The following is a 27280-nucleotide window of genomic DNA, read 5'->3' on the forward strand; positions in this document are numbered from 1 at the left end:
CGGCCGCGCCTACTCCAATTTGATTGGTCCATGTAGACCTCTCGCAGCCTCATTGGACACCCGGACGTCAACTGAGTGACGCAACAGGAAATGTAGGAGTGAGGAGAGCGGTGCCGGTGAGAAACGTGTGTAACTGATGTGTGTTGTTCTGCTTTGTGTCCTTGTTGTGTTTATTAGTTCGTCCTCTGTCTTTGGTCGGTTTTCACAAACAATGCGAAGTCTCCCGGTTCATTTCTGAGCCGTTTATAACGCGCTGTGCTGAGGGTGTTTGCACTTTAAGCTAACCTCAGCTGTAAATGCTAACAACTGTGTGGTGTAAAACACCAACAAGAGTTTGAAGGGAAGTGTTCAGCTGGACATGGAAGGGTTGAAGGATTGCTTGTCGCGTCAGTGTGACGCTGATCCCTTATTGTTGTTGTCTTTACCGATAATGTGACTCATTCCTAATATAAACAAACAGGTGTTGTGCTAAGTTATTTGCTACTGACGGAACAATAGCAGCAGCTAAAATGTAAACATCACATATTGATTTTTCTTGTTTTCACCATGTGCTGTAAAACTAGGCCTCCTGTATGTTATGTCTTAATCCTGGTTATTTAGTTTTCTGCTACTTGTCCACTAGATGATGCCAGAGATCCTATTATAAGACTCGTTGTAGCCGCCCTCAGCAGTAACTCATCATAAGCTCTCACAATGGAAATCAATCTCATGACCTGATGAAGAAGTAATTGGAATTGGTAACAGTTTGCCAGAATTGACAGGCACCTATCGATTGAAACCAGGCAACATCCTGTGTCATGTTTGTGGGAACACATGAATGTATTTGTGAGATTAAAGGTTAAAACAAAGCTGACTCTATCATTATGCAGAATCACTGTTGCAAAAGGACCAAATTACTCAACTGTAAATACATTGACTTTCTGTGTATGCATTTCAAAAGGTCGCTCTTGACTTAAAAGGCTGTGTGCTATACATAACAGCTTTAAAATGCTATTACTGACAGGTTGTTATCACCATCAATGCCTCACATTTATTATATTGTTTTCTCTCAACCTCTGAACGAAGCTGATCAGTCACAGTTTCTTCCTCTCAACGTGGGTGTCTGTATCTTTTCTTATCAGTTCACCTGAACGATGTCTGCCTCCAGGAAACTGGCATCTTTCCGTCTGCCTCCCTTGCCAACTGTGGGTGAGCTGATAAAGCTCTACAACCTGCGAGCTGAGAAGCAGCTCTCCCAGAACTTTCTCCTGGACTTGAGGCTCACAGGTTAGTATTCTTCTCGCCTCACACTCTTTTTCCTTCGCTCGGTCTGCAATGCACCAATCGCTGGGAGCTTGTGTTCTTTGCCCCTTTCTCTCCACCACACAGTTTTTTTTGTCAGCGCACTTGATTGCACAGCTCCAGGCAGCCTTGTTTTAAGGCATCAAAAATCAACAGGCTTTTCTACACAGGGAGGTTGAGTTGATCTCATTCTTAAGTGAATGGACTGAGACAATTATTTGCAGCCCCCTGCGTAGCTCAGACCTTAATATAATTTCCAGTGATGCAGTGCAGGTCTGATCTGCTCTCTTGTCCTTGGACAAGGTGACTGTTAGATTATTACGTCCCATCTTCATCACACACAGGCAGAGAGGTATTGCAACCTCACGTGCCATTAATCACAATTTAGATACCTGAGACTCTGATGAAACCACTTGTATGATCTAGTTTATATGATGCATGAGTTAAATTAGGTGAGTATATAATTAACAGATTGAACGCAAAGATGGTAAATGTCTTCTTATCACCGAGCATGATCATGTGTCTCCATCTTTTCAGACAAAATAGTGCGTCAGGCAGGCTGTCTGAGGGATGCCCATGTGTGTGAGGTGGGTCCCGGTCCTGGGGGCCTGACCCGCTCCATCCTCAACGCTGGTGCAACAGACTTGCTTGTGGTGGAGAAAGATACACGCTTCATCCCTGGGCTTAAGGTAAACGAGCAGCTACAACGATACTCGCTTACGCACAAGGTCATAAGGTCATTCCCCTGAAAAGCCTCTAACACCACTTCATCTGTCAATCGCATAAACCCAGTTAATCTATTCTCAGCTGTGGCATCATTAGCATCCCGCAGAGTGACTGATGACCACGTAGTACCTTTTCATTCAGTCATATCACGTTCGTCTCCACAGCTGTTGTCAGAGGCAGCGCCAGGGAGGCTCAGGATCGTCCATGGGGACATACTCACCTACAGGATGGACCGAGGATTCCCATCAAACATCTCCAAGCCATGGGAAGGAGGTGAGAATTGGAAATTGTGTAAGCTGTTGCTGGGGGGTGTGAAGGAAAAAAAGTCACGTGACTAACAAGTGTGAAAATGTGGCTCCACAGATCCACCAAACCTTCACATCATAGGGAATCTCCCATTCAGCGTCTCCACCCCCCTCATCATCAAGTGGCTGGAGGACATAGCCAACAGGACAGGGCCCTTCATGCACGGACGCACACGACTCACACTCACGTTCCAGAAAGAGGTGGCGGAGGTGCGTGAAAACTAGATTCCAATGAAGCTGAGATACCCATTTAATACTAAGTATGAAGTCTACACAGGGCATTGTGTTGCTATTTAGGTCAGTCAAAAACATTTAGAGCAGGATTTAATTATGAAGACTTGTTTTTTGTCTTAGCTGCACACACTCATAGGTGTCAGTTCCCTTAAAATGCCTGATCTTTTTCACCAAGATCTGTAAATTATTCCTTGGTAGAACTGTGAAAATGTCAAAAAACACAATGTTAAAGACACCAACATTTTATGACTTTTTTTCCTGACCCATACAGCATCCTTCCACCAAGTTTTATAGAAATCCATTCAGTTTTTGTGTAATCTTGCTTACGAACAAACTTACAAATGAACAGGCAATCCTCCATGGTGGATTTATTCAACTTAAATATTCAGTTAATTCTGTTTGTTTTGTCTTTACGTACCTTGGGCCCTGTTTTTTCTTAAAGCAAGATCATGTGACTTTAACAAATTGCCTGCTCTTACTGAATATATGTAGCAACAATTGATAGTAGTTGTTCTCTCCATCCAGAGGTTGACGGCGAGCACGGGTAGCAAACAGAGGAGCCGTCTGTCCGTCATGGCTCAGTATCTCTGCACTGTCCGCAACTGCTTTACCATCCCCGGACGGGCCTTCGTCCCAAAACCAGAGGTAGGAATCAAAATAAAGCAACCAAGCAGTGTTTTAAGTGTATTTAAGCAGTTTTAATTCAAGGATTCTAATTTGTTAGGTTGTATTTGGAAAAATAAATAGTTTTTCCACTTCGGACCACTTTCATAAACCTGAAAATCAGATTGTGCTTCTGGCCGACATGTGATGGTCTGTTTGAATTTAGTTTTGTGCTGACCTTTGCAGTGTACTGGCATGAGCTGTTCCATTACTGTCTATTCCAGAAATTTCTCTGTCTTCCCTTCTCTTCTTTTTTGCCTACACATACAAATAGTGAAGAATGTTAAGAAAGTTATGAATGCTTTAAAAGTTTTAATGTTGAATCCGGCTGTCAGTACTCGCATTGGAGAAGTGCCAAATGGACACATTACTATTTCACAGCTCTCAGCCCCGTGATAACAGCGGGACCCTCTCGCATCTCCTCATCTCTGCTCCTCATCTGGTCCCCTGGTTCTGTCAGAGTCCATCGTCACGTCACAATCACTCATCACTCCCTCGCTCTTCTTGCTTCAAGGCTTCATTAAGACTGTGTTGAATCAGTGTTGTGTCTGTTCTGTCTTTGGACCCTTTCTAGGTTGTAATGATGCCTGGTGGATATTTCAGATGTGTCACGATCACACTGCGCCTTGTAATGAGGGCCTGGTTCTTTTTTTAGGACCAATATCTCTCTGTGTGTGGTTCAGCCCCCTGTGCTTGTATCGGCGGTGAAAGAAAGGCGTGCACTCTTATCTAACATGAGAATGCAATGTTTTTTATTTTTCGGGGGTTGGCATTTGTAGTCGGACAAAGGGGCCACATTAAAAAAATATAAAAGTACTGCTGCAAAATCTCAAACATCAGTGTTTGCTAATAGACAGCTCCGCAGAGATTTCCTTTGATAGGATAGACACGCCAGACTTTTGAAAGGCTCACTCACATCTTTGTACAACTGAGACCATGTTTTTCTTTTGCCGAATTAGAGGATAGGTGTTAGGTGGATGTCAGAGACGGACTCCCAGTCCCTTGAAGAAGTGGTGGCTCTTTAGGTGACCCACAGTTGGTAAATATTTAATCTCCTGTGTGGACTGAAATCCAGCAGAGTGAATAGGACCAGAGCTGATGGTTCATTCTCTTAGAAGAGATGGCTTGCAATGTTTATTTAATCACACTTAGCTGCCATTCCTTTCGTTTTTATTTTACTCTTGAATCTTGTTTTTGTATGCATGTCAAACTGCAGCTTAATGGATTTCAGCAGGCTTTGTTTGTGCCGTGATCGTGCACTGACACGCATGCATGTTGGAAGTATAAACATGAACAGAGCGGACTTGCACTGCACACGCGATGAATAAGCGCCTCCCACGTCCCCACACAGGCCATCTATCCCCTCTAAATGTTTTAATGGGCACTTGGTCGAATTGATATCATTAGGAGAGATGATGGCTCTTTGATGAGCAGGCCTCCTGCTACTGGCGTCCTATAAAGAGCAGAGAGCACATCGTGTGCTGAGACTATCACACTCTTACTACATTGTCCAGGAACCTTTTTACTCGTATGTGCCATAGTATAATTCCTGAAAAGCCCTATGGCTCTGTATTGTTTATTGGTGCACACCAGAGTAATTATGCACAATTGCATAAACAATAAAAACGTCCTGCCTGATTTATGGGATGACATCAAAGTGCTGGTTGGAGGGGGGATTGAGGTTGTGACACACATGAATTTAGACTTATAGCTTAAGCAATGGGTTAATGATCAAACAGACCTATATATTGTCAGAATACATAAAGGACATGGCACGTTTTAATGTTTTCTGTCTTGAGTGTTTATACTGTATGCTGCTTATAGAGCTTCTTATACAAATCACAATGGATGAATGGCGCCTTTTGCTGGCAGAAGCTAATTTTACTGTTGGAGTAACTGCCAATAACAAAGGTCTTTCCCTCTATATTCCTCTCTGCATCTCTTTTCCTCCAACGTCTTCTCAGGGAGCGTATATGTAACCACCCCTTATACCTATAGCCAATAAATCCGCTCAGTGGTCTGATTATTCGTATTATCTCGTTCCCTCTTTGGCATCAGTGATTGTCTTAATGAAGAGGGATTTGTTCAGTTTGAAGCACAGTTGGTTTTTCTTTCCGTCTGCTCTCGTCATGTATTTGCCATGTCAATTAAGGCTCTGTTTCCTTTTGTGTGATTTTTGTCACAATTGTCTGTGGAAATTCTGAACATCTCTGTCAGAAAATAACCTCTCTGATCGGTCAGTCGTTTCACGTGTCGTCCCTCTACATCGCCAATGGCACCTCTCCAACACTGCGAAGGGTAAAATATGCAGCAGCAGGTGCTACACTACGCATACGGCAATTAGTGGAGTGTGAAAAACCATCTGAGTTCATTTAATACTTTTGTAATCAGACAAACATAGATCACAGAGAGCCACGGACAAAGCTATGGAATTACTGAACCTTTCTAAAATGTGAAAATAGCATTATTTAAAGGCGGGGGGGAAGGGGAAAACTAGCGGCTGATTGGCTGGTTGACTCGAACCTATAGGACCGGAGCGATGCAGGCTAATAGGATAATGAGAAGGGAAATGTTGAATCCATTTTACATTAGCAGCTGCTGGGGCCCATATTGACGTATAAGGTGGGCAGATAGGCTCTTATCCTTGATGTTTAATCCGTCTGCCTTGTTCCTCTCGCCCCCGGTCTCGTGCGTGTCACATTGAGTGACTGAGATTGTCCTTGAAGGTTTCAGTGAGTGGCAATTGGCTACTTCGATGGCGTCCCCCCCAGGGCTCAGATTGCCCTCAATCTGTGCTGCTGCAGATCACACCTGCCTCCCTTTTCTTATTAGTCACTTATCTCCTGTTAATTACCCACGCCAAGGAGGTTATGTTTTCACCCGGGTCTGTTTTTTTATTTGTTAGTTTATTTGTTAGCAGGATTATGCAAAATCTACCAACCTGGGGCTGACAAAGTCCCTTACATTGCTCCAGCAGGGAATAATGCACAGATCTTGACTTTCCACTGCTTAGGATTGGGTTTTATGACAAATCGTTTCTGCGTTCCTCTGAGAGACATTCTAGTTCTCACATAAATGGACAAATTGATAGAGATCTTTTAGTCCCTTCTGTCATTCACAGCTGTACATATATCCGAAAGCTCTCTGTGAGGAAGTAAACTGAATGTATAAACAAGCTCTTCGTCTGCTTTAGTCATTATACAAATTTCCAATTTATATTCTAGCCTGAGCAGGGGTCAAGGAGTTTTAGAGTGCACGCTGCCATCAAGGCGTCTGCATCTTCAGCACGAACATCAGCATCATCCAATCCAGATACATCGTCACTGGCTCTTAACATAGAAAGTAGCTAATTTGCAAAGAGTAGAGTGTGTCTTCCCCTGCGCCTCTCTGTATCTAGGCAGAATGTGATTTACGTAAATTAACTTCTCTCCATCACATTGAGGGCTGTAAATCAGACAATGGATGCTCCATCATGAGCGACCTGTTGTTTCTTCTGTAGGGATGCTCCATATTGTACAATTTTGGTGTTCATTGTTGCAGATAATGAGAAAAAAGGGTAGTGGGAGACAAATGATATGGCTGAAAGAACCGATTCCAGAAAATGAGTTGGAGAAAGAAAATGCGAAGGAGGAAAAATGGAGCGATAACCAGGTGGGGGATGGCAATAAAAGTAAAAGATGGATGGAGAGGACACACTGGGAACTGACTAAAACCACAGCGAAGTAAAAGAAAAAGGGCAAGATAAGATAGAGACTGAATGTAAGAGAACGAAAATGAAATTAAGAAGTATTTTGGCCTGGATGTGATGTATTGAATGAAAAAAGAGAAGAGAAGGAGTAGATAAATGGGACGTATACACAGCAAAGCCTCCTCCACACCAGTGCAGAGCAGCAGATTCATGACAGAGATGGATCCGAGAGGAGAGTGAGGCGTACCTCCAGCATATGGTTGTCTGGGCCAGTCATCAGCCATCATCCACCAACTAACTGAGCCTCGCAGGAGGAGAGCCCTACAGATGTTCGCCTTGTTACACAATCATCCACCAAGAGCACAGGCCAGATGAGTGGAGCCTAAATTAAATTTGTTAATGCTGCATTGAGCATCCATTACGGCCGGCAGTTGTCAGGGAGTGTTTGGCTTGTGCTGTAAAGATTTAGCAGATATATAAACACATTTTAGCTGATGATTTTTCTTTCTATCTTACTTCTTCTTTTTATATGGGGTCAGCTGGTGTTTTCAAGCATCATAATAAGTCCATTCATTGAAGTCACAGGGTGTTTCAGTGTTGAATGTGACCTGCCTCAGTCCAGCGTGCTGCTCTGGCAGTGATGGATATCTTCACTGTGACCCGAAGTGGCCCAGCTTTCGCCTGAACTGTGAAGAGCGAGAATCTGCTCTGCCCTACTGCTTTCTTTTTCTTTCACCTGCCGTCGCACAATTCAACTAGGCCTATCTCGTAAACGGGGTCAAACACGGTATCAAGAGTATTGAGGGAAAGTTATTTCAATGACTCGAGCCAGTGCGGTAAGCGCCTGAAGGCTCAATCTCCATGTATTCTAGACCCAAGGTAAAGAAAAAAGCTAAAAATACTCTCCTCCTCCTTTTTTCCCGAAACAAAACGCCAAGGTTGGCAGAGTTGGCGTACGAACATCTCCAGAGATCCGTTTCTCCTCCTAACAAGAAAGTGTGCCGGGCGCACTCCGAGTCAGTGCTCGGAGTTTAGCAGATTTAGCTCTGTTGACTCAGTGAGCATGTCAGGAGAATACGCAGATGTTTTTGAGGAGCGATGCTAAAACCAATGTCCCAAAGAAACGCGGTCTGCTTCAAATAAACCAATCTAATGAACTAAATTGCAAGTGGTGCAATGACACACTGATGAGAAGTGAAAGAGAAAACTCGTCACATAGAGCGATTTCATGACTTCATTTCAGAATCTTTAGAGCTAGAGGCTGCAGTCCGGCTGGGTATTGAAACGATATAATTATCACTATGATTTTCATTAATAGCAATATAACAAAATGCCCATAATTTATCTACTTTAGACTTTTAAAATACTTTGCTGTTCTTTAAGTGTTTGTCATTTTCTGCTACTGTGGCCGAGATGCCTCACACATTATTGAAAAGCACAAATGCAAAAGTGACAACACAACTACAAAACCCACAAAATGGAAACACAACAAAAGTGAGCGACAACAGATGTTGAATGAAACGAGCAGAGTAACTTAATGCAGCTGTGGTTGTCGTTTGTGAAAACCCAGGCAAGCCGGCCGCCGCTTAACATTTGATGCTTCTCTATTTGAGGTGTTGCAGTACAGGTGCATTCATCCTTTTTGGCTGCTCCAAGCATGTCTACCGTAACACCTCAAATAGACAAACATCAAATTTTAATAAGCCATTTTCATTGTCATCATCTGTTGTCGATCACTTGCCTTGTGATTGTGTTTCCGGTGTGTGGCTTTTGCAGCAGAGTTGTGGCTTTTGTATTTGTGTTTTCCGTTAATGTGCTTGTGTGACACTTCTCGGCCACTGTGCTCTAAAGAAGAGTTTAAAACCCAAACCTTCACTCGGGAGCAAAAATCTGTCTTTAAACGATAAAAGAAATAATAATGTGACATTTATCATGATAATTATCGACTAATAAGAGGATTTTAATCTTGGCCATAATGCCCAGCCCTAGAATGTTTGATTTTTGTGGGTGTGCTGATGAAGGTTTTGTACAGAGGACTGAAGAGGAAAAAATCTAATTGATTGCTTCTGTGTGAAAATGCCTGTGCCTCAGCTTTTTTCTTGTTGCGTTTCTCTGCTCTCATGAATACATTTTCCTCGTCTCTAATCTAAGACAATAATCTCCACCGTTGCGTCCGCACATTCCAACAGTTTAGCCTCACTCACCTTCAGCCTACAGAATCCTCGCAGCCACGCGCTCCTGCCCCGTGCGCCAAGCTGAAATATTAAAGCGCCTTCTTTGAACTGTCAGAGTGTATTGTTTTCCTACAAGCTCTCCCCTTTTGTCATCTCCATAGCTTTTACTGCCTTTCTCAGCAGTTTACTGCACAGCCAAGGTCGTTGCTGTTATTTCTACAGCCTCACATGTGCGCTGGGTCCAGAGGAGGGGGCTCCAACAAAGGAAGGTCATTCTCCGTCAGCGTTGACGGCCACATTATATCTTCAGCATGAACCTTCTTCAGAGTAACAGCCGTCCAAAACAAAGAGACGCCCGTTAAGTATGGTGACATACTGGTGTGATTTGGGTGCTTGCATTTTGAGCAATGAGCTGATCGCCAAGCGTTTTAGGTTGAGAGTTCCTTTACATACATACAAGGATGCAGAATGTCTCCCTCTCTGTGTCGGCATGTGAGCATGAGTGGTGGAGGGCATCTACGCTTTTGTGAGCAGTCTTTCTCTTTTTTGTCTCCCATTTCTTTTTCCTTGACATTCCGAAAGGCTATCTGCTGGTCAAGAAGCTTGCTAATCTAAAAAAAAAAAGGGTAAATAATCTGTAAATCTGTTGTGGCAGTGTGGTTCAAAGGAAAAACTCTTACACATGCTTAACCCCTGCCTCAAATTGACAGGCGCTCACCTCCTCTCATCTAAGCTCACATTCCAGATCTGTCGTAGCAGCGACTCGGGGTGAAAGCCTTTGATGGAAAATATAGGTTAAATACACAGAGGAGCAGATCTTATTAGTGTTTCCCCACGAGAGGAGTAGTTATTTGATCTGCACTCTTGTTGCGTAACTGAGAGGAGTGGGAGAAAGAGGGAGAGAGAGAGAGAGCCTTGAATAATCCATGTTTGTTTCAAGAAAGCACATTCTCACTCTGCCGGTGTCAGTGAGGGTCCAATCAGCTGTAATGAGAGCCCACAAATCTTCTCTTGGAAAGTAACTATTTAACAAGCGCTCCATCTGAACCGTATATCAGGTTATATGTGACAGATATAAAATTTGAAGCACCTTCTGTGGAGTATTCTGATTTGAAACTAGCTCTGGTTGAAGCATTAAAGCTTTCAACATTTTCAGATTTTTTCCTTCATCCAAGTTTTCCTCCTTTGCAAATAAATGTTATAAATGTGATGCTATGTTAATTTACAAGCTGGAATAGTTGTTTGAGCAACACCAACATTTATGATATGTGATCAAAAAAGAAACAATCAACTAATCTGACAATTTATTTTTCTTTTAAAGCAAAAATACCAAATGTTCCCCAGTTACAAATGTGCCTCATTTCATTGTATGTGATGATAAAATAGAATAGAACTCAGTAGAGTGCGCACCTCCGCCACGGCCCAACTGTCCCCTTATGAAACCACATTTATATTCAGTACATGATATATAGAGATTTTTATTTGACTCTGCACCCCATTTCACACACTCATAAATATTAATAGCTCTAAACATGATTTTCTTTCATTAAGATCCATGAATTATTCTCATAGAAAATCTGCAAAACTGTTGTAAAAGGCCCTTTCCCACAACATTAAAGAAAGAGAGAAAATAAATCCAGAATCATACCAAAATTAAATGGTTTCTTCTCTGACCTATACTGCATCCTTCCACCAGGTTTCATGTTAATCCGTCTAGTAGTAAACAGAGAAATGTTCGTATTTGAGAAGCTGAAATCTGAGAATATTTGCCTTTTTTGTTTAATAAACCCAATGAAGCAATGAATCGGTTGTCAAAAGTGTTGCAGATAAGTTTTCTGTTGACTGACTTATTGTTTCCGCTCAATTTCAATATTGACCCAAACATTTCTTCTAGATAATTCCTGTCTTTACGTCCAGGCTTTTAATTTCATCTATGCTTCTCCCTAATATCATTATTAATTACAGTTGTCGTTATTTGGCTCTGTGAGAATGTTCACTCTCGGAGAGACCCTTTCTTTTTGTATTTATATTTTAATTTGTCATTTATACTAGGCAAAGTGGATCCTTCAGCTGTTCCCTTCTCTGCCAATTTAATTGCATATTAATATCAGCTACTTTACATGTAGTCATTTAACTCGTGGCTTCACGAGATGAACTGGGCGACTGGGATAGTTTGCGTTCCATGAAGCTCCCTTGGGTGCCATTATAATTTAATTCATTTATTGTCTAATGCTGTCCTCTCAGTCAGGGATGACAGGGACAGGTTGGCTGTGGTATTAAAAGAATCCCTCTCTCTCTCTTTCAAAACCCATTTGCACATAGTAATGTTTTATAGATACATATTTTAGTTGGACCGATGCTGCTCTCTTGCTGGGTGCTGCACGCGTACCAGCAGCCTGTCTGCAGCCTCCACTCAGCACAGCCTGTACCATCCAACAGTGTCTTGGCTGGGAGATGAAAGCCATCTCCATCCTCTTCAGCCACACACACATAAACACACAACATACATCAGACACCAGACACGTTGCTTTCACAAAATAGTTTTACTGGTAAAAAATAGAACTACTTGCACAAGCACATTGAGACAACTGTATCAGAACTTGTGAACTGTTCATCATCACAAATATGCTCTGGCAAAGTAAGAAGTGCTAAAGCATCCACAAAAATAAGCTGCAGTTATCAAAATGATAAATCAGTGTCTTGGTACAAGTAGACGCAGGAGAGATGTTACTCTTCAGACTTTTTAGGACCTAGTCACTTTTGCACTCTGGCCATTTATAAGCTAATGATATTGCGTGCTGATGATCAAGCTGCACAGCCACAAAAAAAAAAGAGAAACCTCTAGCTCCTGTTTCCCTGCTGAATCCTAGCAGACAGAGATGGTTCCTTTTTTTTTTTCTCCAGAGTGCCAGTTGTGTTATGAATTTGTACTGGTCCAGGGAGCTCAGCCTTTTGAAACAAACTGCTGTCAAAGAAAGGAACACAAGTAAAGGTCTTCTTATAAAGAAGATATGGTATGAACATGGTATTGTATCTTATATTGAAATAATCTAGAGGGTAGTCTCCATAAAAACAAAAACACATCGAAACGCTTAGATACTTGTGTACAGATGTCACAGATTTCCTAAAACAAAATACTTTCTTCATGTGTTCATTTATAAAATACCACACTCGTGTCACCCAGATGAAACTCATTGAGAGTGGTCTTCGCTCTGCTCTGGGAAAAAGATGAATAAAGAGGATTTAAAATAACCCTCAAAAGCTGCGCTGGACTATACACAAGCATCTAGTCGACTTGAGACTTAGTCTGGCAGAACAAATCACAAATCCATAAAACATTTGCTAATGTATTATTCATGTACAAACAACGCAATAAAAAAATAAACAGAAATAACTCCAGATAGTATTAAAACGTGTCATCATGAGACGATTTGGCACATTCTGCAAACACATATCGTGTCAGTATTAGCTGATGACATGGCACATTCTTTACTTTGTTTATTGCATTGGTAATGGTGCCTGGGCAGTGAGTTATTGTCAGGAGGCCAGTTCTAAAGTCTGTGCCGGGCAAAGATGTGTAACTCAGGGTGGGGTGGAACCCTGAACCTTATAGGGCTGCCAGAGCTGGCAGTGTTACCCACAGAGATGCCCGTGGCGTGCAGGAAGCAGCCTGCAGGTGGCGAGCTGGGCTTAGCCATCTGCTCTCCCCCAGGAAGCAGCATGTTTATGAGAGAGAAGGAGGGAACGTGCACCTCTATACATCACTTGACTACACACAAAAAGACAATATTCCTCCAATATCCTTCCCTCCGAAAAAAAAAAAAAAAAAAGCAGACACACTCTGGAGCACGAGCGTTTACAAGCGTGACAGTGCTGATGACATATGAGTAGGTGCGAGTTTTGTTTATGCGTGCTTGGTGTGTATGTGTGCGTTGGGCAGCCACGCTTTTCAGCATGCATCAGCGTTCTGTTGTCAGCGATCACATCCATGTGGCATTTGACATAAGCAGGGACAGGGTGTGGGTTGAATATGAAATAATGAGACTGACAGGTAGGAAATGGAGGGAACGGCGGCACAGCCAAGTGGCCACAGTTTAAGTCACGAAGACCTTCTTGCAGGTGCAGGCTGGTGGCGTCTGCGCACTGCTGACGCACTTGGAAAACAAGTCACATATGGAGAATGACTCAAACCTTTTTTAGCTGCCTGCCACACAGCCACCCAGTCGACCATGACTCAAGAAGCGTCTCCCCTCTCTGCTTCATTTTATTTTTTGCCTCTCTGCCACTGCACCATTAAACATCTGCTCACCCCTGTGTGTGAGACTATGGTATGGACACCGCAGCAGTGGGCAGCAAAGTAAAGCATTTTTCAAACCCATGTGTCAGGGATGCTGCCTCTTGTCCCTGACTTGTAGAGGGGGATTAGTAAATGTAGCATAAGCAGAGGCTCTGATTAAAGCTTATGGAGCCATGGCTAGACAAAGAGAGACCACCCCCCCCTTCACAAAAAAACAACAACTTCGAATCACTGACTGACAAGCACATACCCTCAGACAATAAAGATATTTGAAGGCAGAATTCTGTTTCCATGGCAGTGTGGAGGAGGATGACAAGAGTGAAGAGCACATGCAAAAAGCCGGCGTGTCTTGAGTGTTTACTGTGTAAACGGAGACGCACAAGAGCATGTGTAAGTGTGCGCGGGGTGGGCGTGCATGACGGAGGGGGTGCAGGAATGGATTGAGATGGGTGGCTGTCACTTAAAGGCAGGATGTTTATTTATTTATTTTTTTTTCTTTTCGGTGCGGACGGAAATATGAAAACAGCATATCAGATGGTCCCCTCTGCTGGAGGATTGAATCTTTCTATCAATCTTTCTTCTCTCCATCTCTCTCATATTTCCACCTGCAGAGAAAAAGAGAGGCAGGCATCTGTTTGTCTGCGTTGTGGGTCTCAGTCCCAGCCCGGCAGCCCACATCTATTCCTCCTGACAGTCCTCCTATGAACAGTTACAGCAGGGTAATGTTTCTACAGCTTTTCAGGCACAGGCATTGTGTGGCTATGTCTCAGTCTTCTAACCAGGCATTCCTCTGTATTAATACACAGACAGGCTCCACACAGCATGCTTTAGAGGCAACATATCAACATCAGTAGCTAACATAAGTATGACCATTTATTTCAGTCATTTCCGTGTAGCATTCTAGTGGGTAAGTATACGAAAAAACTACAATGGCTTGCAAATGAGAGGGCTTCCACCTCCTGCTCTCAGGCATTATATTGCCTATGTTCGTCAAATGGGAGTACCAAACGATTGTAAATAGCAGCTAAATGATTGCTTTTTTTCTCTCTCTTTTAATTCAAACCTTTGGCGAGGAAAAAAAATCTACTCTGGAGCCTTCCTTATTTGCTTAATCCATTCCCCAGGGAACTCTCTCTGTGATGAAGGATGTCTGCATTTGGTTAGCGGCGTCCTCCGATTCTGCAGCACCTTATCCTGGCTCCTTACACATTCATGCTGTTTGTTCCAAGCCGCTGCTTAGGGAATACCTCCACTGCTTGTGCTTGCAAAACAGAAAGAAAAGGAGAAGAGCCAGATAAAGGAGAAGGGGGGAAAATGAATTCAAAGTTGTTGCCCTCCTCCCTCGTCTTTTCTCCACCTCCATGTAAAGTAGAGCCTAGTGTGCAACGTAAGCCGTGATGGTTTCCCCTCAGGCTCATCTCCCTTTTGCCGTGGCATACACAGCGCTGCTTTATTACACATAGTCCTGCAGGCTGTAGCCCGTCTTATTGTCTAATGGGGAGAGAGAGCAGTACTGGTGCTGGAGCTCCTGCTGCTGCTGAAGCAGCTGTTGCTGCTGCTGCTGGAGCAGCAGTTTGTCAGGGGGAGGCAGCAGGACCAGGTCCTGGGGGCCATGCCGCTTCCCTGAACAGGACATACAGAAGATGGACCCCCCAACAAAGAGGAATCCTGCTGAAACAAAGGCAACATACACAGCGCCCCCAGGCTCAAACTTATTGCTCTCTGGCACACTGGAGTCCAGAAAGTTGGTGATGACCTCGTTGGTAAACCAGGAAGCAGGAACCAGACACAGAAACCCTGCGGCAACAAAGCAGCCACCGCTTGCGATTGCAGCGTGTCGCTTGGAGCGTCGTCCACCTCCCCAACGTGTGCATTTTAGTCCCAGGGATGCGAGGCAGAGGCCCATGGCAGCCATTACGCAGCACAGCACCATGGTGGTGCGGGCCGTCTGCAAGTACGCAGGTAGTGAAAGCACGGAATACTTGAGTGTGCAACTGAACATGCCTGTGCTGTACCATGTGCAGTCCATCCACAGTCCCTGCATCTGGGAGATCGCTGTGATGATGTTGGAGCCCACGTCTGCGCTGACCTTCCAGTTGGGCAGCACGGTGGCCACCATGGCACCCATGATGCCCAACAGAGCCAGGACAAATCCAAATATCTGCATGCCCGTGGATGCCATACTCCTTTTAAAAAGTGGATGCTGCTGCTGCTGATGCCGCCTCCTCAGCCGTTGTCCTCGCTTGGCAGCATTCACCCAGCGCCAGCCAGGCTCGTCGACCCCACTGCCCCAGCCGCCTCTCTCTCCCTCCCTTGGTGGTGGTGTGTACCAGCTGCCAGTCAAATCCCCCAGCTCCTCAGTTCTTCAGCCGCAGCTCCACTGGACTGGAGGAGAGTGATGGAAATGAGAAACTGAAGTGAGCGGGTCTCCTTGCACTCCCTCCTCTCTCTCCCCCTCATTCACCCTCATACAAGCGCAGACTTTTTTCTGACTGGAAACAAAGGGGGAGCATGAGGCAGGGGAGATCAGATCTGGCTCAATGGCTGACTACAGGTAAGCAAAAACACCGGGGGTGGCTGTGCATGTGTGCATTTTCTATGTGCTTACTGCCTTCTCCTTACTCCTTACCGGTGCCCCATAGAGGTGTTATTGGAGAGGGAGAAATGAGTTTGTGGTATTTGCAATGCTCATGTGGACTTAAAGCTGCAGCGCCCTCAGTTCTCTCACGTACTGTATGTTGTAGCACTTTGATTCCACTGCTGTTTATCCAACAAACTGAGAATGCTTTTTAACAATCATAGCTGCTTATCCTCTGGTTGATCACTGGTTGCGATTTAGTGAGCCGCTAGAATTAAACTTGTGGATGTACAGCTCTTTTTTTATTATCATTTTGTCTGACTTTCTACATTGTGATCGGTCTAATCTTGGCTAAATAGATGGTTACAGCTTAGAATGAATAACCTGGAAGCTTCGTCTGAGTGTTTGCTGTTGCTTTATGATGCGATGGGAGAGAGGGAGAGGGGAGAAAGAAAGCGATGTTGGAATGATCTCTTACCCTGGCTGGTGCAGAGCTGGCTCTGACGCGTCACGCTGTTCGCAGTGATTCCTGTAAACACACACAGTCACACACCGACACGCAGCAGCAGCAGCAGCAGCGGGCTGACGAGGGGGGCGAGCGGGAGGATTGAGCCCGAGCCACGGATCCATTCAAGTCCATTTCCTTAGCAACAGTGTTTGAGAGGAGGACACCCCATCTTCACCAACACACACTCACACACACATAGACAGACCACACACACTCAGCACGAGCCAGAGAGAAATGAAGCAGAGCGCGAGAGCCGCTCTCTTTCTCTCTCCCTCCCCCTCGTGTGTGTGTGTGTGTGTGTGTGTGTGTGTGTGTGTGTGTGTGTGTGTGTGTGTGTGTGTGTGTGTGTGTGTGTGTGTGTGTGTGTGTGTGTGTGTGTGTGTGTGTGTGTGTGTGTGTGTGTGTGTGTGTGTGTGTGTCTGTGTCTGTGTGTGTGTCTGTGTGTCTGTCTGTGTGTCTGTGTGTGTGTCATCACTACAACTTCAGAAACAACAGTTATAGCGCATATAGCTAAAAGAACAGTTCATTTCAAGAATCACCTTTTTTTTTTTTTAGCTGTAAGAGCCAGTTTACCTTGTCACAAACATTTAAAGTAAATAGATGATTTGTACAAATTTCAACTGGAATTTGTCTAGACCAATAAAATCCTAGCTGTTTTTATTCAAAATATAAAGAGAATGACAAACAGCACAACATCTGAGGTCGATCAATCAAGTGTTCCTCACTGTGCTTACTCAATGTAACACCATGCAATTATTGATATTTTTATATTGCCCAGCCCATATAGGCTACCTTACCTCTTCAGCCAGCTTGTAATTATGTTCAAGGTAAATTGTGTTGTATTAAAATGATGTCGTTTCTTGTCAGTTTGCAGCTGTGTGATGATTTTTCTAGGGGAAAGACCAAAATATAATATTTAAACAGTGCATTGTAAGCAGGGATTAGTAGACTTCTAGTAAACATTTTTATAAACCTGGAGAATTGAGTTTTGTAAAGGAAAGTAATAAAATGAAAATATATTCTATATTTTTTTATAAAGAATAAACAAAGACAAAGATCCTTTTGTAATTTCTTTACATCAAATAAAGCTAAAATTGACAGAAATTACACAATTTTTCTGTATTTATACACTAATTAATTTTACTTGCTTTCTTCGTCTGTTTTTAACTTGCTGCCTTTGTAAAGTACTTTGTAACATGTGTTTTGAATAGTGCTCTATAAATAAAGATTATTATTATAAATTATGTAGAATGGTGTTTGCACGAATAATACTGACACTTTGCCTCCTCGGAGTTTGGATAGAAAAAACTCCTTTGCACTGTAATGTAAAATAACTAACCCACATAGGAACCCCACCCCATCCTTGCATCCAGTTGCTCGGTAATCATAACACAGTACTGACGCTGTATGAAGATAAGAAATTGCCAAGATGCAAAGTTGGATAAGATTTCCAAACATAGCCCCACTACACAACTGGGAAGAGTAATCTCATTAAGACAAGAAGAAGGAAAGCTGCTATCGTTACGACCAGATTGTGTTCTACAAAGCTTTGTTTCTTTATGTGTTGGTCGAGGAGAGCGTGAGTACCCCACCATGCCAAAAATTGACCCTCCCTGGAGCGTCATCTTCATCAGGCGTCAGTCAGCAGGAGGCTAAAACTCCCAGCTGCTACCCTGTCTTACCCCGTCTTCCCTCTTCTCTCTGTAGAGGACATACAAAACAAGGGAGGGAGTGGCTAGCATGGCCCTGATTCATGAATGACAAAGAGGACAAAACGGGGAGAGAGGGGGGAACAAATCTGACGGAACTAATAGACCTGATAACCTTGGAAAAGCAGATGTGTGTTGCTATTATTTTTGCTGCATGGGCAAATCGGCAAAAACAGCCAGCTGGGGGAAATCATTTTGCCTACCCACCCACCCGCAATCTAACGACCAGGCATTGACCAGGTTGATGTGTAGACATTACATGTTGATAGGTTGGTAGCAATTGATTTGTTCAGCTATTGATCTGTTTGTTTACTATGGCCCAGTGGTCGCTCCATTTATTCCCATAAACAACCCCTCAGAGACCCCTTTCTTAAAATGAGATCTGGACAGCATGCAGAAATGGTGCACACCTTCCAGTGGGATGTTATTGTCGACCTTCAATACTACATCCCCAGACCTCCTCCTGGGACACCTCTGCAGCAGGAACAGGAGAATGTTTTTTCCTGTTTTTTTGTAGACACACTACAGTATGGCGTGTGTGACCTATCTCCTTGTAACCGATGAGATCCTAAGTGCTGATGCTGGTGTTGTTCTGTGGGGAGCAAGATAAATAAATAAATAGACTATAGAGGGAAGGGATGAAAGGAAGAGGGGGATAGAAAAGACGGAAGGAGAGAAAAGCAAAATGCAGTTAACATACACCCGGTGAGTGCAGACGTGTGACGCTGTGATGTGTGAAGATATTGCGGACTATTATAAGCGAGGTCCCCTTTTATTTTATCACCTCGCAGCAGAGCACCCTTTCTGCAGCACAGCTCTTGAGGCACAGCCGGACCAGCCACGCTTTTCTTTTTGCCCACATTAGAGGCTTTTTTTATCGTACCATTTGCATTTTTCTCTTTTATGTCCTCCCTTTGCATAATTGTTTTTTGCGCCCATCATCTCGCAAAGGCGGTTTGTTCACAGCGGTGATGCAAGGTGTCGTGTCATCGCTGTGATGTGGCTGTCAATGCAATCTTGTTGTGGAGCAGGGCCCGGGTTCAGTTTCACCACGCATAATGGGTGTGAACCTGTCTCAGGCAAAACACTTGTGACATGTCGTGAAATTACCGGCATTAGCTTGATGAAATAGTCTCAGCTTACTCCCTTATAAGATCAACTCCCTAGTGAACATTGTGAATTGGCATTTATGAGTTTTTAAATATCCCATCAAAAAAATGTTTCCCATGTTGCCCTTGTTGTCTTTTCCACTGGTCCAGTAAACTTCGCATTTTTGGGGCATAATTCAGGCCTCCTATGACGAAAGCGTCTCTCCCAGGAGCTGCTCTTGTCAAAGACCAGGGCGACAGGCTTGAGTGTCCTGTGTGCATGCTGGGGGGCGATTTCATGGGAAGTATGCCAAAGCCTTTCCTCCCCAAACCCCTCAAGTGACATCAGCCTGGTGTGTTCAGCGGCATTGACTGTTGCCTTCTCCATTCTGAGTGGCTGTCTCGCTCCTCTGATGTAATGGAGGTATTGTCATAATTAATGCAACTCTTCCCCCCTTGGTTGTGAGCTGTCTTGCATTCCCAGGCCGTATATAGCTTTCTTCCATCCCCCCCTCTTGCTCTTTCTCAGAACCACCCATTATGTAAGCGCAAGTGTCGGTGGTTCAGGTAGCGCAGTGGCTGGTGCCCCAGGGCCCCTGCCATCCCATCTTGGTTACGCTTAAAGGGACATGACAAATTACTGCTCACATGCCATTGGGCAAGAACTCGCCAAGAAGGAGACATTGGAGGTGGGAATGGGGAATGGGGAGCTGGGAGAACCACAGGGCAAAGCTGGGGTAATAGAGTTCCCCATTGAGCTTTGGGAAGGTCAAACACAAGAAATATGGTAATGCCCAAGATGGACGTGTGAGTATTGTGCTCAACTGGGTCAGCAAAGGTCTTGAGTTGCGGACAAAAGTGGTTACGTGACTTTTAGATTGATCTGTCACATTTTGCCCTTTTCAAGCTCCACTAGGCTATTCAGCAGAATAATACATTTTTACAGAAGACTGGCAAGGTTGTCAGTGACTACGTTTACAGTAGTATTCTGACTATTGACCTTATTCACAAGAAGACAATATTTTGACTATTACTTGACTTCCTAATAGAATTTAACATTCATATTCCTGTTTACATGTTATAGAGCATAGCCTGATTATAACCGCCAGTTGTAAAACCCCAACCTGAAATTTCTGAATGTACAATGCTACCGTATACAACTTAGTAGTTTTCTTTCTAATTATGCTTACGGTACAGCTCCTTCATATTTTTCCACCGGAGAATACGTCGTCATGTAGTTTTTAACTGCCATGTGTCCATGTCGCAAAATGCTGTGGAAACTATAGTAGGACGTTATAATGCGATCAAGACCTATACATGTCTAGATAATGCAACTAAGATTACTCCACATGTTTAATTCGATTATTGCTCAGTTTAAGGTATTTAGAAAATGCTGTTAACATGGCAGTGTCTTATTCAGACTATTGGCTTAAACAGGCTCGGACTATTGGCGTCCATGTAAACGTAGTCACTGTCGGTTTGGCAAATTATTTTACTTTTACATACATGGGAGGAGAAGCAGGTTCTCAGTCCATGTGAATGTTGGAGGTCCTCATTTTACAAAGCTCTGATGAAATTAGCTGGATTGCGAGAGTCGGAGAAAGAGGAATTATCCTGAGCTTGTGTATAGGTCCTTACGTAACAGTCTAATTTTGTGGCCAAATTAGTGGTAATGATTCACTTGCTAAACACGATTGCTTGCTCAAGCCAACAAGAACTGATTACCATCTGAGCATTTCTAGCCTCTGTCTGCTTTATGATCCTACTGCCACCCTTTAAAGAGAAGGGGAGGGTAGGGGGTGAGAGAAAAGGAGTCTGCACTGAGGGGGGGGGGGGGGGGAGATATTAAGCTTGTCAAATAGGGTCAATAAGTCAGTCTGCTACCCCAGTTCAGAGTATTTTAGGGGTTTTGTGGGGGGAGGGGTGGATGAGTGAAGGCATGTTTCCTAGCAGCTCGGTGGAGGGCCCAGGTGACACCGTGTGATTTAAGATGGAGTTTCCTTGCATGTTGAGGTTATCAGGGGGAGGATTAATGGCAGCGAGCGGGATATATTACAGTGGTGCTGCCTAGTGAAGCCGTGTAGCAAGGCCATCCATAAATCATAACAGCAAAGTGACTTGGACAAGCTGATGGCTGAAATGCTGTTGCCCGTATAGTCCCAATATCGACTTTTCCCCCGTGCTCCTCCTAAATCATGAAGTGCGGAATATAAATGGCCTAATTATTCCAGCAGAGAGTGAAATTAAAGGCATTCCTTTTTTATTGCTCCTTCCTAACAGATGGTGGTCTGATCTTGCATCACCAAAGCGCAGAGAGAAGCAAATCCAGATAGAAAATCCCGACCAAAATGCTTTGCATGTCGGCGTGACAGGGGGAGCAATCGAATTGTCATAACACGAAACTCGGTTCCAAATCAAATGATGCAGCTTATACAAATAAACCACGAAGACATCACCCAATATTAGACTGTGTTTAACGAGACAAAAATCTATATTAAAATGAAGCATCGGATCATCTTCACAGCTGTATACCACATGCACACTCACAGGAGTTACACGCTTTCTCCTATTTATTATTTGCACATATAGCCTTCAGGGCTGTCGACGCTCTCCACCACTCCACTGCCGTCCCATTAAACGCCACTGCGGCAGGAAACTCAGCAGCAGCCACGCATCCCTGGACTACACAGGGATCTATAGATGTGATAAGAGATAGTGCGACGGTTTACAAGTGCCCCTGAGCGCCGCCTGTAGTGTTTCACCAAGGAGGAGGGAATCTAAACAGCTCATTAGAAATCCTTTGCACACCCTCGGACAACTTTCTTTTTTCCCTCCCCTAATTATTATCGCTAGCCCCCCCTAGCCCAGAAAAAAAGCGAGAGGCAGCTGTGAATGAGAGTGAGTCACTTGGTCCAGAAATACGAGCTTCAAGGATGCACAGAGCACTCTGCAGGGCTTGTCGCTCAACAGGAGGGCTCTGTGTTTTTTTTTTTACCTCTGTTTATTTTGTCTGTTTTAGCATGTTTGCCTTGTCCTTAAATGTTGTGTGTTGTCTCCATTCATGCACAACCTTTGCCTCCTCTCCATTCACTGTACATACCTGCATATCACAGCTGTTCTCTTCTTTCTTCTCAGCTTGTTAATCTTTTATTTATTTTTTTTGAAACACCAATACCTTTCCATTGAGATTTCCCTCTCTATATGAGTATGTTGAAAGGCACTCAGAGCCAAAAGCACTTATGGGCAATAAAATTTATTATTTTTATGACTAACACTGCTGATTTTTCTCCCCATTGTAAGTCTGCTCAGTTAGTCTGAGTACACCCCCCCCCCCCCCTCAGTGCTCCCTCACTCTGAATGTGCTGCAGCTCCTTAAGCTATCACTTGCAGGCGTAAACAGCATCATGTGAAACACCCTCTGAAGATGATTGCTCGTTTTGTGGGGGGGGGGGGGGTTTCAACGGACACACAGATCTAGAGATTCAGAAATGGATTTTAATGGAGTCAATGTATTTTGCTTCCTTTTGATCCTGCTGTGGTGTTCAGAAGTGGATGATCCCTTACAAGAAGCAATAGAGGACAGAACATGTGGATCTATATGTGCTTTAAGTTTAAGAGGTGGGGATCTGAGAGCGCGAGAGCTGGGCTCTGCTGAGTCTGGCACGATTACTTCCAACAGTGTCATGTCAGCTTACTGCTGACCGTGCTGACACACGGAGGATCGGGAGGCGGCAGCTAGTGAGGAAGTGGAGCCAAGGTTCCCACCACCCTCCACCCCGAGAGTTCAGTGATCCCCAACCCGGGGCAACATGCACACCTAGAATAACTATATTCTTTGTGGGGGGAAAACAGAACTTATTCTTTTTGATTGAAAGAAATATCAACATGTCTAATCATTCAGCCAAAAGTAAAGAAATACAAAATTACAATGCACAAAATTTACATTTTAACGAAATGTAAATCCTTTTAATATTTAGTGAAATAACAAATAAATGGCTGAAATAGTTAAATGTATCAGATAAATGGTTAATTAGAATATTAAATAGTTGTGTTGGGAAGTAACAGAATACATTTAGAATTCAAACTATGAGTAGCAACGGCTAAGTTACATTTCCAATTTATATAGGTGGTAATCAGATAAAATCAATAGATTAGACAAATACAAGCCAATATACAATATGCATGATGTGTACTATGTTTTCCACCAATTATTTCTATTGTGTATATATCTATTGGAATGTGGGAAGTTTTAATCAACCATTTGAGAAATACCAAAATATGCTGTGGAAAATAAAAGATTGAGTCTGCCAGATGAAACCTCACCAGAGTGACTCATGAGTTCAGTGAGCTTTATCTTTTAAGACTATGTTGAACACGTCCAAGGTATATAAAATATGTTCCTCAATTTTAGTTAGCTCATGAAATACCTCACAATTTACATTTAAGGGCATGCACTCTGTAATCTGTAATGAAACACTGGAAATAAGTCTATAAATAGTTCAATAAAAGGAATAAATGAATGGTGAAAATCATAAACAGCTAAATAAAGAATAATCGATTTATCAGATACGTAATTAGATAATGGCATAATATAGTTGAAATATTATAAGTTAAGATCTCCAGCTTATGGCAGTACAAATGCAAACTTGAACTGACTCAAATATTATGTCTTTATATAATTTATAATGATTTTAAAGTGAATAAAAATAAAAGAAGACTTTCTGCTAAGGTGACCTTCAAAAAGCTTCATTCCTTACACTCTCTCTACACACAAAATATACTAGCTGAGCTTTACACACCAGTGTGTTGATGGGAACAGTTTCTCCATCAGTTGATCACTACCTGTGCTCACTGAGTCTCTTAGAGCAGGAGCTCTGTGGCGGCCGTTCCCCTCACGAACGTACACTCTGTGCATGCTCCAGTGGAAATGTAGAGTCTGATAGACGCAAGACAGTGGGATGAAGAGACGAGTGCTACAGTGAGTCAGGCTCGTAGGTATTAAGTAACTCTGTGGTGATGCAGTGACGGGAAGAGGAAGACTGAGGCTCAGTTTCTATGGTCCATCGCACAGGTGTTACTGTGGCAACTGGAACCAGCTCACCAGCCAGCCATGCTGCGTCATCTTATTTTTCAGCCTCTCCTTTTTCTTTTGTCCCAGTCTGTTGATCCCTCTCTCTCTCTCTCTCTTCTTTGTATCTCTCCCACCATTTGTCAGGCAACCTTTCTCTCCAGCATTTTTCACCACACTTTGTATTCTCCTTCCTCCTCACAACCGCCTCCTCCTCCTTGACACTGTATTTTTCTACATTCCCATGCGTACGCTCATAGCAATCTGGTTTTAACCCTTGCTGTTTGGTTTCCTCTCGCTGTGTGTGTGTGTGTGTGTGTGTTTCTGTGTGTGTAGATAGACGTGGGAGTCGTGCACTTCACCCCTCTGGTTCAGCCCAAGATCCAGCAGCCCTTCAAGCTGGTGGAGAGAGTGGTCAGGAACATATTCCAGTTCCGCAGGAAGCACTGCCATAAAGGAGTAGAGTAAGCATGATTATACAACTTGATGAAGCCTGTAACACATCTATCCTTCCTCTCTCTCGCTCTCTCTCCCTCCCTCTCTCTCTCTCTCTCCTTCAGTCTTTCTACTTTTGTATTCCTGTCTCATCCTCATCTATCATTCACTCCTCTACATTTTTCATTCACTGTTTTCTGACTGCAGCATCTTCATCTAATCATTAATTAGAAAGGTTTTTGATTCTCCTTTCTATTCACACACACACACACACCCCACTCCACTCCACTCCAACAAACATCTCTTTGAGTACTTGCCGTAACCACACTCTGAACATCGTTGCACCCGCAGATCTCTGCTGAAACAAACCCACACGCCCACACACATGTGCTGCCCATCGCCCCCTTGCCTGTTGGGAAAGTGCACGTGGGCCCTGGATGACAAAAGAACCATGGCTGTGTGAAAGAGAGCAGCAATTATGAGTCATTGAGGTGCATAGGAAGACGAGGGAGCATATTTTATGTAATGCAGTGGGTTGGCGGCAGCAGCACCAAATTGGAGAGGAGGCACCGGCGGTGAAGCGCCTAAAAAGCATCTGTACAGCGAAGTGTGTGGAACTGGCTGCTGCTCCCTCACCTGTACAGGAAGAATACAGAGGATGGTCTCAGGCAGGGAAATGTGACATGGCTGCTTCTCAGTACCGGAGAGCTTTTTAGGTTTGAGAGTCGGCAAGAAAAATGAAAATTAGAAATTTAGATTATAGCTGCCCTCTTTTATGTCGGGGAAGTTTGTGTCTGTGTGAGTTTTGTCTCGATGCCTTACGTCCCTTGATGTTGCATAGTAGTAGAACAGATTAACAATTCATGAGCAGCTCCAGCCCTTTGTGTGATTTCAATTAACTTCACAGATTTGAAATAATTTCTGTGGGATAATTTATTTCTGTTTGAACTTTATACTGCCATTAAACTTGCATGATCATTAAGATATCAAAGTGACCTGAGTGTAGGCATCTGTACAATCATTTTGTCTCTTGTTCTTTTCCCTCCCTGCAGAAAGTTGTTCCCGGAGGCGTGTCGCATTGAGCTGACACAGGAGATGATGCAGAAGGCAGACGTGGACCCCATTCTGCGCCCCACAGAACTCACCATACCTCACATCAAGGCTTTAGCAGATGCCTACGCTCATCTCTGCAGCCGTGAACCCTCTCTCAACGGATACGAGCACAGAGAGGAGCTCAGGATGAAGCACCTCACCAGGCAAAAAAACGCACCGATGGACACATTGATGGATAGACCATCCAGCGCACCGCCAAGCCCTCTGCAACCCTGCTGAAAACAGAAAAAAGAGAAGCCCGCTAATAGCTTCTGTTAGCACAGGGAGACAACAGACTGCTCTTAGCCTCGACATTTCCACCTGGCATCAGCATGCATTTTTAAAATGTTTTTTCCCTGCGCCTAGGGAGCGATAGTCACCTATCGGTATACATGAAATCCTGGGACAGAGACATGGGCCACAAGGCACTTTAAGATCCTGGAGGGAGCCTTGTTCTGGGACGGGACGAGTCCAAGCAGAGTTGTGTGTTTCTGGCAGAGTAAAGAAAGCATGCGAGTTACCCACAATAGCTCTTTAACAGCGAATATCCCGATGTCCCAGTTCTTACTTTAGTTCCAACTCACATAACACTTTGTCCCCCGGGAGCTGAAAGGAACGTCAAAATGTTTTCAGGGTGATTTAGAGAGGAACAACATGGCAAAACCATATCCAGGCCATTCTTTCCCCCATTGTTGCTATGTACTGGATTGCCAGTCACTGGGGACAAGGGGCTTAAAGGGAGGAGGGAAGTGCTGGGAATTGATGTATTAAAAGAAGAGGACTGCTATTAAAATCATTTTTATTTTAAAGTCTGGCCATGTTGTTTTATTTGTTAATGTTTGAGATTATGTGTGTTTGTCTACGATGTAAACACTCAGCTAAACACTCAGGATTCAAAACTTGTGGCCATTTAACTCACAGACGAGACAAATAATCAATCCTGTGCCTGAGGTACTGATGCCTTTACATTAACATTTGTTATGTTTCAGCTGCAGAATGTGACATTTATCTTGAAAAAAATCGGATAATAACACCTGGTGTTATTATTCAGGCTTTCATATCATTAAACGTGTTATTTCATGTGTGATATTTGAAAACTAGAACAGATCATCACCAGCAGAACGTGGCGAGGCTGTTTCCTGCCAGCGTGACAGATGGCGTGCTCGGGTTCACGTGCCAGATGGAGAATTCACTCAGTTTGGATGATTGGTGGATGATAATCTCCAACCACAGTCAGGGTTTCATCTGATCTGCATGGCAGGATAGGTGCCTGTGTTCTCTAGGCCGTACAGAAGTATGACCCTGAACAACCCTGTGTCATGATGTGCTTTTATTTTGGAAAGTTAATTGCAAAATGTAGAAAGAGATGGGTAAAAGACAACTGACGTCAAACCCTTGGGGTGGAGAGGTAATTAGCCACAGAGGAGATTTGTC

General features: G+C 43.7%; 2 protein-coding genes across 5 annotated transcripts; one reads left to right on the plus strand and one right to left on the minus strand.

The window, feature by feature from the left end:
• tfb1m (transcription factor B1, mitochondrial) lies at nucleotides 1-26660 on the plus strand. 3 transcript variants are annotated; one of them, XM_034575936.1, is made up of 8 exons: nucleotides 1-125; nucleotides 1122-1266; nucleotides 1819-1970; nucleotides 2172-2280; nucleotides 2371-2522; nucleotides 3072-3191; nucleotides 24656-24783; nucleotides 25807-26660. In XM_034575936.1, the coding sequence occupies exons 2-8, from the start codon at nucleotides 1134-1136 to the stop codon at nucleotides 26084-26086; spliced, it is 1074 nt and encodes a 357-aa protein (XP_034431827.1). In that variant the 5' UTR covers nucleotides 1-125; nucleotides 1122-1133; the 3' UTR covers nucleotides 26087-26660. The 3 variants fall into 3 exon arrangements, with proteins under 3 accessions (XP_034431827.1, XP_034431826.1, XP_034431829.1); XM_034575935.1 differs by having other exon boundaries at nucleotides 62-116; XM_034575938.1 differs by having other exon boundaries at nucleotides 108-163.
• LOC117755827 (claudin-20) lies at nucleotides 10863-16695 on the minus strand. 2 transcript variants are annotated; one of them, XM_034575939.1, is made up of 2 exons: nucleotides 16425-16695; nucleotides 10863-15753 (listed from the first exon to the last, which is right to left on the minus strand). In XM_034575939.1, exon 2 carries the CDS (start codon nucleotides 15548-15550, stop codon nucleotides 14822-14824), a length of 729 nt encoding a protein of 242 aa, XP_034431830.1. In that variant the 5' UTR covers nucleotides 15551-15753; nucleotides 16425-16695; the 3' UTR covers nucleotides 10863-14821. The 2 variants fall into 2 exon arrangements, with proteins under 2 accessions (XP_034431830.1, XP_034431831.1); XM_034575940.1 differs by having other exon boundaries at nucleotides 10863-15860.
• Nucleotides 26661-27280: the final 620 nt, after the last annotated feature.

This window comes from Hippoglossus hippoglossus, chromosome 22, assembly GCF_009819705.1.
Source record: "Hippoglossus hippoglossus isolate fHipHip1 chromosome 22, fHipHip1.pri, whole genome shotgun sequence".
NCBI classification, from domain to species: domain Eukaryota; kingdom Metazoa; phylum Chordata; class Actinopteri; order Pleuronectiformes; family Pleuronectidae; genus Hippoglossus; species Hippoglossus hippoglossus.